Source organism: Misgurnus anguillicaudatus, chromosome 21, assembly GCF_027580225.2.
Source record: "Misgurnus anguillicaudatus chromosome 21, ASM2758022v2, whole genome shotgun sequence".
Lineage (NCBI taxonomy): Eukaryota > Metazoa > Chordata > Actinopteri > Cypriniformes > Cobitidae > Misgurnus > Misgurnus anguillicaudatus.
In genome coordinates, this window is record NC_073357.2 from 57,263,506 (window position 1) to 57,277,849 (window position 14,344).

Sequence of the window (14,344 nt, forward strand, 5' to 3'; positions counted from 1 at the left end):
GGGGCACCAAATAGTGTAAATATTGTATAGGCCTATTTAGAGAGATTATTCTTGTGAATCTATCCTAATAATTGCATAGCCAATGGAAATTCGAGATTTCTTTTAAATTCAATGGCCTCATTCATGAATTTGTATATAAAGCATTTAAAAAAACACCACTTTGAATTGAATCTATACATAAATTGTTGTTTTACACAAAAATTCTTTCTGCTCATGTTTCCTGAATGAGGCCAGTGTAATTTTAAGTTGACTTCAAGTTCGACGTAACATACATTTTCAACATCCTCTGGTCCAAAACAGTTTATTTCCCTCTGAGCTTGATTTTGGTTAAAATAATGTTTAATTAATAATGTATTGACAGGTGCAAGTATCTGGCCATATATAAAACCACAACTTTGACAACCCAGTGTTTATTTTAAAGGGGACATTTCACAAGACCTTTTTAAGATGTAAAAGAAATCTTTGGTCTCTCCAGAGTATGTATGTGAAGTTTGAGCCCTAAATACTATATAGATAATTTATTATAGCATGTTAAAATTAAAAAATGTGAGCAAAAATTTGCCGTTTTTGGGTGTGTCCTTTAAAATGTCCTTTGATCTTTTTCACATTTTCTAGGTTGATAGAAGCATTAGGGACCAAATTATAGCACTTAAAAATGAAAAAAGTCAGATTTTCATAATATGTCCCTTTTAAAAAAGTGTTTTTGTATCTTCAGTAAAAACAGCGGTTTTGGATATAAGAGGTTTCGATCTGACAGCGATGATATTCTCTTTGTGTTTTGTACCGTCATGTTAATTGGAAAATATCCATATTGAAATGATATGCAGATGATAGTATGCATAGTAAATCTATCTAGGCGGTGTACGCTCCATATATGGTTGTTTCGGGGAAGAAATAAGGTGAAGTCTTCCGCTAATTGGGATCTATAAATGGGAATTCTGTTTTTTGTGATGTTTTGTGAAGTACATCTCTAGACGTGACTATTGTCCTCATCTGACCGTCCTTCCTGGAGTGTCCACACATGACAAATGAAACTGTAGTGTCCTGAAAAGAAGTAACTGTGCAAAATCCACTTGATGTTTGACAAGTGCCGTTCATCATGAACGACTGAAAGGGGTTTTCTCAGGCCGGGTTCCAGAGGCCATTTGTAACGTTATCTCGCTGTTTGACATAACCTTTTCTAGAAGTCTCTGCCCGAAGACTTTACTTAACATAGCTGTCTAAGTACGTCATGATGGACGACTCATGAGAGAGCTCATGGCTGACAGCTGTATTGCAGTGGTAGCGGCCTTCCCAGAATTCCGATGGACTGTGGTGGAACGGCTTGTCCTGCTGGAAAACCCACCGTGAAAGTTTGACTCACAGCAGGGCGGTGCATGTCTAAGTATCTGCTTGACCTCTAGAGCGGCGGTGGGTGCGAGGGACAAGCGTCGGCCTTCCAGACGGATCTCAGGCTGCTCAGATCGTTCCAGAGAGGAATTTGTTTACTTGTAGTGAAGTTTATGTACAACTGAATAATTTCCTCCTCTTCAAACAGGCACATAATATACAGGCCAAAGGGGAAATGGCGACCTCACAAAGCAGCTTTAAAGAGTTCATACATACATTTATACTGTATAAGGGTAGTCAAGCTGTCATACATTAGGAATTTAGTTTCAGTTCAATTCACATTTATTAGCCCTTAAAAATTTGCAAGCTAAGCATCAAGTATAAGCACATGTATTACGTTTTTCATGAAATCTACAGTGCTTAACAAATATTAGGAAGAGCACTTAGTTTGCAGCACTTCAACCTCAGGCGCAGTAATATTGACAGAAAAGCGAGAGGGGAAGTAGTCAGGAGTGATGATGTTACTGCTTGCTGAGGTCGAAGTGCTGCAAACTAACGCTGCGTCCCGAACTGCCTACTTCCATACTATATAGTAGCCAAAGAGTACGAGAAGTAGTGCTTTTCGCCTACTATATAGTATGGAAGTATGCGGTTTGGGACGCAGGGTCAGTGTGCGTTAACACCAGACTTGGTAGAGGCGGCAAAAACTCGCTATTCATGCGTGAGATTCTAGTCATTCGAGATATTTAAATGGAAATTTGCGTCATGGGAGGGGCTTCTGCGACTCTGCTTGCTTTTTGTAATCACGTCACTACTGGAGCAAGCTCCTGATTGGTTAAGGAGCCAGTCACACCAAAAGCGCTTTAAGCGCTTGCAAACACAAGGCGCGACGCACTGCCTTTTAAAAAAAAAGAGCAGTGCGATGCGGTTTTTCATATTGCTAAGCAACCACCGAGTCAGCTGTCTTGTCAATCAAATGTTGAAGCGTGAGCGCTCTTTTGATGTCACATTAGCAGAAACTTTAAAAAGAGGGCGCTTGCTCTGACCTTGTTTGAGGGTGAGAGGTGCACAAACACGCAGGAGAGAGTGAGCGAGTGGAGTCCGGTTCTTCAAAGCAACTGTAAACTTCACTGACCACAACGTAAGGCCCGCCTCTCCCCTCATTCGATTGGACAATGGAAAGACGCGAATGACGTCGGGCGCTTCTCTGCTCTCAGCGCTCCTTCAAAAACGCGTGCGCGGCAGGCGGCTAAAAACCGCAAGGCGCTCGGCGCGCATAAACAGCGCGCAAAGGCGCCCTGCCCATAGAATGTCATTCAAAAAAGGCGCCTGCAACTGCCATAAACGCTTTTGGTGTTACTGGCCCCTAACGCGGCACAATTTTCCGCCAAAGTTCAGAATTTTTAACTCGTGTGTTTCCCGCGGCAACGCTCAATTTGCGTCATTCATGCGAACTAGACGTGCGAATGAGGTGGATTCACGTCTGCCACGCTAAACGCCTCAATTGTGCCGCGAGACCTCCAGACGCGCGTAAACACGTCTTTACATTGACTTAACATTAAAATCATTCGTGCCGAACACTCTATTCGCGCTTGGTGTGAACACAGCATAAGTGCTCTTCTGCCATACAATATAGTTCTCATTTTTATCTGCTTTTAAAATCGCCAAATTTTATTTTGTGCCACCATACTTGCTCGTGTAACTACTCATGTCTTTAAATAGGGAAAATATGGTGTTTGGTGGCTTCTAAATTCATCCCTGTTTGGATCCTAAGGAATGAATGGGGCTAGGCTAAATGCTAACACATTCATGACGCGCTGTACAAAGATTAAGTGCATGCATTGAAAAAAGTGGTATCATATGTATTCATATGTTCAAGTTGAGGTAAAAACATTGTGTGGGTGTTTTCCTTTAACTATATTGAACCGTGCATCAAAAGATGTTTATTACTTTTGGTTTGTTTCACAATGTATTAGGCAGTTTTAATGAGTGAGTATTATTGCATCTTCAGGCTGCAGATGGAAAATAAGTCAACTGTGATAACCGCTTTACCTTCTGTACTGTATGATAAGGTAACCGGTTTGTGATAAGAGTATTGTTGTTATCACAGACCACTGCCTCTTTGCCAATAAAACAAGAAGATCAGGATTCTTATGTGAATCAGTGTTAGGAATGACTGAGAAGATCATGTTTGTAGTGGCGTTTTCATTACAAATTTGCGCAAAACTTCCGCGTTAGTTACTAAACATTGACAAAAAACTTGTGAAATGACGGCATTCTCATTAGCCGATGATATGCGACTAAAACTTAGTTTTTCCACTTACAATAAGTCATTCTAAACATCACATCGGCTGATGTTGGTAGGTTTACTGATATCACATCCTCCACAGGCATTATTTTTTAATGAAGGTGACCCAAAAGAGCCCCTTATACTTCGGAGCGGCAACGTATAGGTGTTTCTTGGAGGTGATAGTACATACTTTTAAATCAAAAGAGATGTAGGAGTGTTAGCCAAACATTATTGGCAAGGAAAGCCTCTTGTACTTGGAAGCAGACCATAGAAGTAGACTCGTAGTGAGGTGTTTCTGGTAGGTTTTAATAGGCCTACATACCGTGTCATCTTTAAATATATGTTTACGTGACTTACATCAGGCGAATAAACTGAAAAAAAACATTGCAGTTTTGTGAAATAAAGTGTATTATGCAAGCGTAAAAACTTTTTTGCTATTTATACGGGAGTTTTTGTGAAATTGGCCGTATTTTTAATTTGCAATGTCAATTTATGCAATTTGAAGGGAAATGGATACGCAGCTCGTGTCTTATTTGACCAGACACAATGTTTATAATAGTAAAATGGTGTTGTATTTATTCAGGCTTAAATTCTGGCTTTCTGCAGCTCTGCAAAGGTTATGGTTTCAATTCCCATGTAACACACATGATACAAGAAATGCATACTCTGTATGTTGTTATTACTTGGATAAAAGCATCTGAAAATTGAGTGAACGTAAATATAAAAAATGTCCTATCAATTCCTATTACGTATTTGGCAACCCTGCTGTGTCAACGTGTGTTAAACTGTTCAATGGGATTTGATGGGAACAAAGCTACTACCAAATGCTTTTAGGATTAAAACATGATTATTGTGTTTATCGTTAAAATATATTTAACTTTTTTCATCGCAGGCTTTTGGCAACGCCAAGACAGCCCACAATAATAACTCCAGCCGTTTTGGAAAGTTCATCCAGGTGAACTATCAGGAAAGTGGAACGGTTCGAGGGTAAGAGCTTCATCTGTGAAGATGTGAAAATTTCATTGAAGAACTCCTGATTCTGATCTGTTGTTTTCTTTTATTCAGGGCGTATGTAGAGAAATACTTGTTGGAGAAATCCAGGCTCGTCTATCAGGAACATAATGAAAGGTAGGGATCCTGTCTTTCATGCTTGAGTTCCTGATCCGACTGTCACCGTTACACCGAGGATTAATTGGAGTCTTCCGTGTTTGTTGTGTCAAACTATAAACATTTACTCCCAAATGTGTTTATATTAAACCTGTTTTATTCTTCCAGGAATTACCATGTGTTTTACTACCTGCTGGCAGGAGCGAGTGAAGAGGAGAGGACTGGGTTCCACCTCCGAAAACCTGAAGAATATCATTACCTCAATCAGGTGCGCTGTTATACCGCTGCATGCTCTTTATTCATCTCCAGTGGTCGTGTTTATACTAGCGGGATGGGTGGCGGTGTACATCTGTTATTATAATGTCTCATAATTGTGTCTCTAATGACCACTTATGAGTAGATTGTTGTCAAGGTGAAGTTTCAGATTTGTGACAACATATTTTGCATACTATGCATGTTGGTGATCTTGTGCATGTGTAAGTGTGGGCTTTTCTGTGTTTTATGGTGGTGAAAACATTACGCAAACCAAGCTTGGATAAACCCTTGTTTTGATGTACACTACTGTTCAAATATTTTGACTAAAACACAAATAACCATGTTATTTTGTGTATTTGGTGTAATACAATGAGTTTGCATGGTTTATGGTTCAAAAACAAATTATTTTTCACATATCATACATTATTGTTGCTCCTCTATGCCATGCCTTCCTAAAACACGTTGATTTTGTACAAAGTTTATCGTTCTAAAAAAGCACAGTGTCCTCCGATGGGTCAGCTAACCTGTACTATGTGACGTCAGACAAAATGTGACGCCCCTTACCATGTTTTGAAGATAAGCTTCCAATGCAATACTGACAGGAGTTAATATCGTACTACCTTATCAATACGAGCCAAATCTAATCCAGAAAATGTAGATGATCAAGCTGATCGATCAACTTTGCCATTGCGGCTTCAGCAGGACGTAACAGATTGGTAAGGTAAGGATACTAAAACATTAAAACCATGTCTGCATTGGTGATCGTAGAAACAACAAGCAATGGTTGCGTCAGTAGTCAATTCTTTAATTATAAAAACATAGACCACTTACAAGCTTACGCTTAACTCCCATCATCGTTTACTTTGGGATTTGTACCTTTTGCATATCGTTAACATGTACTAACAAATGTAATGTAAAATCGTATATCTGATAATAGGTGCTCTTTAAAAATCTTTTGATCTGAAGGTGTATGTTTAAGGGGCAGTTTCCCAGACATATCCTAGTCCCAGACTATAATGCATGTTTGAGCTGCCTTAATTTATAAAGACCTTGTACTTGGCATTTCTTTACATATCAGTGTCATTGTTTTGTCTTAAAGGGATAGTTCACACAAAAATGAAAGTATCATTAATGACTCACCCTCATGTCGTTCCAAGCGCATAAAATCAAATGCGCGAGACTAAAGTCACTTGACTGCAGTGACGCAGATGACGTACGACGCGAATACGTACGACGCGGCTGACGTGTTATCTGGTGTGCCCCAGCTGTTTTTTGTGCGCCCGTGCTTCGTTTAATTTTTGCTATTTTTGGACCAAAATGTATTTTTGATTTAACTATGACCTAGTCCTGGATCATTCTAAAACTTGTCTGGGAAATTGCCCTTAATGTTTGAAATTACTTATGTAGACAAAAATATAGTTGTGCCAACACATTGATTTTATTTTCATTAGAAAATATTATATTTAGGGATGCACCAATAAGTCGGCCTATAATCTGTATCGGCAGATAAAAGCATGTTTTCCCACTGACATTGGCAAATGGTAAAAACAGCTGATAATCAGGGCAGATTATATCCTGGCTAAGACTGTCAAAAGATTAATCGCAATTAATCTCATACAAAATAATAATTACACACTTCACGCACATATACTATACAAACACAAAATTTTATTTGCTATGTGATTAATCGGGATACATTTTTTTGAAAGCCTTAAAGAGCACCTATTGTCCGATTCATGTTTTTAAATTTCCTTTGGTGTGTTAGTGTGTATTAGTACATGTTAACGATATGCAAAAGGTAAAAACCCCAAAGTAAACAATGCCACGAGTTACCTAAATCTCTTTTCTTGGACTACAACAAACACTCGGATTGTAGGCAACAGTTTACTCCCTGGGATTGGTGATTTAGAGAAGACCGACATTATCATAATTCCTCCTGCTTCGGACTCACAGCCTGCAAGTTAACTCCTGTTAGCCACCGAATCTTTTAAAAATGGTAAGGGGCGTCACATTTCCTGCTGACATCAGAGGTATTCAGACCAATTGCAACATACAGATTAGCTGGCCAATCAGTGACACATAGCTTTTCAAATCCGTGAGAAATCTGGAGCTACAAAATGTACGGTATGTGGAATATAATGTGTTTTTAACCATAAACCACGTGAACAAATTGTATTATACCAAATACAATATTGGTGCATCCTTAATTATTTAAGAACAGAAATACTTTTGCAATAGATGATTTGGACTGAATAATAAAGTAAAGGCAGTCAATAAAAGCCCAGAATAGTTGTGAACTCGTTACATTGTATAAAAAGCTTCTTAAAAAAATGTGAAGAGTACGATTTTGTTAAGTCTATACAAAGGATGAATACACTGAAGATTATAAAATATAACTTACAGTGGTATTTTGTTATTCTTTTTTGGGGTACCTGGTCACACTATACAGTATTTCCCATAGCTACAATAGGATATATGCGCAATTAACTTCCGCATTCCTGTTAAACATAGTAGATCGCTTCCGGTCTATGCTGATATGGTGCTGTTTTCATACAAGAAGCTTTCAAGAGCTACCAAAGGTGAGAATAGTCAATGTCCAGTGGATATGCCAGTGGATAACAATGTCCAGTGGATAACAACTTAAACCTAAGTAAAAGAAAATGTAATAACTCACTTTATAGCTTTTGACAATAGCATTTTCTTCTCATGTACATTCAGATATTAGAATAAAAAAGAACATAACACAAATAATAATACTACGAAAAACAATAACAAGCTACGACAGCACATGCCGGCAACCAGAAGCCATCAATTCAGTTTTCCGGTTTGGTAACGTAACGTTCGACATATACCGTATATACCCTACGTGTTATTCTTTGGTTTTGATGAGTTTACTATAATGTGTTGAAAAATACAAATAAGTGTTTCAAAACTTTTGAACAATAGTATAAGGATCATACATTACACAAGCATTTAATTTTGTTGTTGTTGTCAATAGCGCATTGAGTTGCAACAAATGCAAAACGCCCAGATGTGGTTTGAGCTGAACCCTGTTTACACCTGGATTTAACTCTGTCCACATATGTTTGAATATCCCAGAGCAAATGTTTGTACCAGGTGTAAACAGGGTCAGCGAGTTAAGGGTATAAAAAATGGCTTGCTATGTGTATCCATTGGTCATGACTGTGGCGAAGTGTCACTGGTGTTTAAAATCAACATAGCGATGTTTGTATCGATGGCCTTGTGAAGTCAGCGAGCGTGTCAGACAGCTGTTCTCAAAGGTCTTAACAGATCCACTGACGGATTCACTAACACCGGGCAAACAGGAAGGAAAGGAAAACACAGGAAATAGATTCCAGAGTTCATTCATTTCAGCTGGCCGCACAGAGAGACTCTTTAAAACCAAATCCCCTTACAAAAACCAGCCTAACGTGCTTCTCATTTCAATAACACACACCTGCTTCAGTGCAATGTTTTTGCATGCAAACTGGCTCTCTATGTGTAAAATGTCTTTAACATTGCATGTGTTGTTTCATTGGTGTTCACTAGCATATGACAGTCACTTGCACGGGTCGTGGGTTTCACAAACACAGGACCCTCTGTTGTCTCCAACCAGCAGGTCCTGTTTTAATGCCCCGATCTCGTGTGTCCCCCTCTCGGCTGGGTGTACACAAACACCCCTCTGTACAGTTTTCAGCAGGGGAAAACCAAAATATCTAGATGCCAGAAGCGTGATCACGAAGATGTTGTTTTAAAGCTCAATAGCTCCTCTGAGCCGAGAAAAGTAGGAAAGAAACGTTGGAGGTGCGAATTCTTGCCATTTTTCTCAAGTACCATTACAGCCGCTCTGTTTCCGTCTCAAATGAACGTCTTAAGACCCAAAACAATGTGGGGAATTCGCATGTCTTAGTTTTAAATACACAGTCATTATGCAAGACCAAATCCGCAGTCTATGAAATTACAAATCCTTAATTTAAAATTTTTTATGAAAGCATGAATTCTGGTTAAACAAGTTTGTATAATCTTCCCATGTGATTTAGCAATTCACCTTGGTATGCCATGTTGTCATAATCTACTTTGTCTTTATGTCACTTTGTGTGTGTATATGTGTGTCTTTGGCTATGTTCAAATGGTGTACTAGCATACTAGTAACATTTTAAACTTTAGTCATGTTGTCACATGTTTTACATTTTTATTCTCATTTTGTAAATGTTTTTGTAATCTTATGCCAAAAAAAAGTATGAGTAGTATGCTAAAATGTCATTTTGAACATAGCCCATGTGTTTCTAACTCTGAGCGATGTTTTGCAATGCTTTTGTTGTTGCGCATGTGTTTAACAGGCATTGTGTGAGAGATGTGTTTGGTATGTTGCTCTAATCTCGTCTACCTTGCTTACAGATGACAAAGAAACCCCAAAGGCTGCATTGGGAAAATTACTTTGAGAACGAACCGGTCAGTATTGAAATACGTATCGTTTTAGCGGTGGCATCCCAAAATCACTACCCCCCCATTGTTCGCAACACGCCACCACCGACCTATGTGTGTGTGTGTTTGGTGTTTTCACAGCGTCTGGCCTTTCTTTTGGGTTTTGTGAATTGTTTGGTCATTGTGTGTTTCTGTGTGTTACAGTCGAGGTGTTTGCTCAAACAATACTTATGCTCCATTTAATAGCCTGAACTCTCGGTCAGATCTCAGATGGCAAGTAAACACTGGATCTGATTGGATAAGACTGATAAGCAATAGTACAAACAAGCTTTATTTACATTAGGCTTTTTACTAAGGCTGGGCCGATACCACTTTTTCATGTCTGATACCGATGTTGATACCACAACCTTGCGTATCTGTCGATACCGATCCAATACCATCTCTATCTCTCTTTTAATCAATTAAACTGCAAATAACACATTTGTAAGCTGTACAAAAAGCTTAAACAGAGCTACAGATCTACAAAATGTTTTAATGTGCAACAAATTACTGTACAAATTCAAGACTCAATGAAACATTGTGCAATACTGCTGCTGCTTCATTTTCATTTAAATGTTTCAAACAGACTAGTAGCAACATTTTTAGTTAGTCAGCACAAAAATTCAAAATTAAATTTAAGGCGTAACTTTGGACAATTTAAAGGGGCCCTGGCATGAAAATTTGACTTTTTCCATCAACCTAGAAAATGTGATAAAGATCAACCCATTAACTTTGTTTTGGTAAAACATTCTCTACAAGCACATACAAAAATAAGTCGTTGAAATTTGGCCCTCTTTATGATGTCATAAGGAGGTCTTATTAGAATAATACTGCCCCCTCAATCTGCACTATCCAATCACAGCACTGTCATTTAGTGCAGAGAAAAAGGGAGAGAAAAAAAATAATTCACAGCACAATTGAGTTTCAGTTGCAACAAACCACCATCAATGTGATCAGTGTTTGCACTTCATCAGCTCATTTGCATTTTAAAAGACACACCCAAAACGGCACATTTTTGCACACATCAACCAAGGGTCAATTTTAACATGCTATAATAAATTATCTATATAGTTTTTTGAGCTACAACTTCACATGTGCTCTGGGGACACCGAAGATTTATTTGACATCTTAAAAAAGTCTTGTGCCATGGCCCCTTTAAAGTGCAACTTTGGGCATTTTCATGTTGCTCAGCAAGTCGAGCTTTACACCAAGTTGCAATGACAAGGTCATTGTTGGTATTGGATCGGATTGTACTCCCCGACTTCTACAATATTCGATCCAGCCATTTTCGCCAATATCGGACTAATATCGATCGTGAATATCGGATCGGCCCACCCCTAGTTTTTACAACAAATGTAAACTTGACGTTTGGCTTTTACTAGCTTTGAATAGTGTTAAAGGTAAAGTGTGTCATTTTGGCATAACTATCATTACTGCCGAACATGTCATTCATCTGCTATTAGTTGAAATAACCTGCCTGACCTCTAAACCTGAACCAATGTTGGCTAGTTGAGATGCTCATAAACATAAATTTTTGAATAGACACAATCCGGAGCGATGTGAATGACAAGACCTAAAAAACGCGCTATTCGGCTAAAACACATCTTGGCACAAAGTTAAATCCCACGAGTAATCTTGACCGATGAACACGATGCTTTGTGTTTGTTGTGTATGCATTAGTGTTATGCATTACAGTGCATTTGTGTAATAGTGCAATCCCTAACCTGGAATATTCTTTAAATTCCCATTGAATGTGATGAGTGTAGATTTCTCTTGCTTTAAAGGTCACCTAATATGAGAAATGTACTTTTATATGTTGTTTGAATGTAATTGTGTGTCACCTGTGTGTGTAAACAACAACAACCCTGCTGTAATGATAAGAATTTGCCAAATTCCCTGTAAAACCTCAACAGTCTCATGGGACAAGCTATTGGCATTTTTTCTGACCAAACTGACATCACTTTGCACAGGCCCCGCCCACAACCGTCCAACGATAACAGTTAGGTCATCATTTGTATTTTAAATCTTCTTAACATAATTCATTACCGCACATTCATTATGAATAATGAAGGTGATTGTCTTAAAAAAACTGTATGTTTTCGGTATACACTCACCTAAAGGATTATTAGGAACACCTGTTCAATTTGCAATTATCTAATCAACCAATCACATGGCAGTTGCTTTAATGCATTTAGGGGTGTGGTCCTGGTCAAGACAATCAATTGAACTCCAAACTGAATGTCCGAATGGGAAAGAAAGGTGATTTAAGCAATTTTGAGCGTGGCATAAGTATTTCACAATCTGCTCAGTTACTGGGATTTTCACGCAGAACTATTTCTAGGGTTTACAAAGAATGGTGTGAAAAGGGAAAAACATACAGTATGCGGCAGTCCTGTGGGCGAAAATGCCTTGTTGATGCTAGAGGTCAGAGGAGAATGGGCCGACTGATTCAAGCTGATAGAAGAGCAACTTTGACTGAAATAACCACTCGTTACAACCGAGGTATGCAGCAAAGCATTTGTGAAGCCACAACACGCACAACCTTTAGGCGGATGGGCTACAACAGCAGAAGACCCCACCGGGTACCACTCATCTCCACTACAAATAGGAAAAAGATGCTACAAATTGCACTTGCTCACCAAAGCTGGACAGTTGAAGAATGAAAAATGTTGCCTGGTCTGATGAGTCTCGATTTCTGATGAGACATTCAGATGGTAGAGTCAGAATTTGGCGTAAACAGAATGAGAACATGGATACATCATGCCTTGTTACCACTGTGCAGGCTGGTGGTCGTGGGGTAATGGTGTGGGGGATGTTTTCTTGGCACACTTTATGCACCTTAGTGCCAATTGGGCATTGTTTAAATGCCACAGCCTACCTGAGCATTGTTTCTGACCATGTCCATCCCTTTATGACCAACATGTACTCATCCTCTGATGGCTACATCCAGCAGGATAATGCACCATGTCACAAAGCTCGAATCATTTTAAATTGTTTTCTTGAACATGACAATGAGTTCACTGTACTAAAATGGCCCCCACAGTCACCAGATCTCAACCCAATAGAGCATCTTTGGGATGTGGTGGAACGGGAGCTTCGTGCCCTGGATGTGCATCCCACAAATCTCCAAACTGCAAGATGCTACTTTATCAGTATGGGCCAACATTTCTAAAGAATGCTTTCAGCACTTTGTTAAATTAATGCCACGTAGAAGTTCTGAAGGCGAAATGGGGTCAAACACAGTATTAGTATGGTGTTCCTAATAATCCTTTAGGTGAGTGTATATAACAGTAAACAGGGAGGGGAAGCAGCAGCTCATTCGCATTTAAAGAGACACACACAAACAGCGCTTTTTCCTGCACACCCAAAAATGGGCATGTTATAATAAATGATCTATAGGCATTTGCACTTGAAACTTCACAGAGACACCCGAGACTAATATTACATCTTGAAAATTGTCGTATTAGGTGACTTTTATATGATTGAAATCATGCAGAGCACTGTTTTTAGATTTCAAGAAGTTTTAAAAATTATCTTACGGTAACAATATAACACACAAGGCCAATGACCAAATGAACGTATTTACTGGTGTGAAACTTTCTGGATCCTAGTGCATTGTCTTTAGTTTCTGTGTGCTGGGCTTCATCTGACATGTTTCAATTAACACTGTACAGAATTTAATCACAAATGATTGTATCAATAAACAGTAATCAAGGTAAGTGATTTGTGCACGCTTTCACCTGTCTGCTTCAGTACACATGAGATTGATGTGGGAAAGCATTGAAATCTTGCTGAATTCACATTCGTGATCTTGATTAGTGTCATTCAATTTCGAACCCAGAGCCTAATGTGCCTTTCTGTTTTCTCAGGTCTGTTGAAAAGACGTTTAACATGAGAAACGTCCCTTTTAACATTTCCTACTCTGGAAATGTGAATGAGAGAAAACAAATAGACTGTATTAGGCTTTCACCATGAAGCTTATTGAGTTTCAGTTCTGTTAGTCTTTCCGTCGCTCTGGTATGCTGTAACTGGCATCAGTAATGAAGCGAGGCAATGAAGGAGACACGGTCTCATTTAAGGAAGGATGTGTCTGTGTGTAAATGTGGATGGCAAAATTCCCACTTCTTTGCGGCCGCAAAGTTTGCAGCATAGACATGCATAGGTGCTGCATTGACCCATTTCTTCGACATCAACGGTCAATGCTTCCACCATATTGGGGAGGGCAAGACTGTCTTAAAAATGCATACAAGTGAGTTAGGCATAGGCCGGTTACCGGTTTCAAGTTATACAGAGATTTTAAAAAGTCAAGGTTTCAATGCCACAAAAACATTTTGTGATGCCCTTTCCAAGGTATGAAAAATGTATTAAATCATTAAGTTGTGTAATTAATTTAATGTTTACATTTAATATATTACAAAAATATATATATTTTTAAGAATATTATAATTTAAAGGCTTTAAATGTTACTTAAACATAAACTGTATTGTGTCCAGTTTAAAAGTTGTTTTATATACGCAGACATTTGAAAATAACACGTATAAATGTTTCAAAATCATGTTATCATACCGCAAAAATCTCATACTGGCCCATGCCCAAGTGAATAGGAGTACTGCACAACAATTTCTCAATCAGTACTAATGGTTTACAACATATGTGGACTACAAGCATGTTTAGTCTCCCGTTACTTATAATCTTGATAGTTAGACAGAAAAAGACTCTTGTGAAGCATTGATTTAGCTTATTCTTGTTTGTAAATCACTTTGGTGACCTCCCTAATGTTATATAATTAAAGTACATAAAATTGAAATGGTCAGAACGCAGGTCATTCACCCTAAAATACTGAAAAAAGTGAAAAAGTGCGTTTTTAACTCTTTCCCCACCATTGACGAGTTATCTCGT

At 38.6% G+C, this 14,344-nt stretch overlaps 1 protein-coding gene across 7 annotated transcripts in view; it reads left to right on the forward strand.

Moving 5' to 3' along the window:
* The window catches only part of myo9aa (myosin IXAa), a 179,734-nt gene that overhangs the window by 97,016 nt on the left and 68,374 nt on the right, over window positions 1–14,344 (forward strand). For 6 of the 7 annotated variants that reach the window (XM_073859442.1, XM_073859447.1, XM_073859446.1 and 3 more), the window contains exons 3-6: window positions 4,512–4,606; window positions 4,685–4,747; window positions 4,895–4,994; window positions 9,380–9,433. In XM_073859442.1, the coding sequence (XP_073715543.1) occupies window positions 4,512–4,606; window positions 4,685–4,747; window positions 4,895–4,994; window positions 9,380–9,433 (312 nt within the window). The remainder of the gene's footprint in view (window positions 1–4,511; window positions 4,607–4,684; window positions 4,748–4,894; window positions 4,995–9,379; window positions 9,434–14,344) is intronic. The other variant, XM_073859445.1, reaches the window with a different exon arrangement.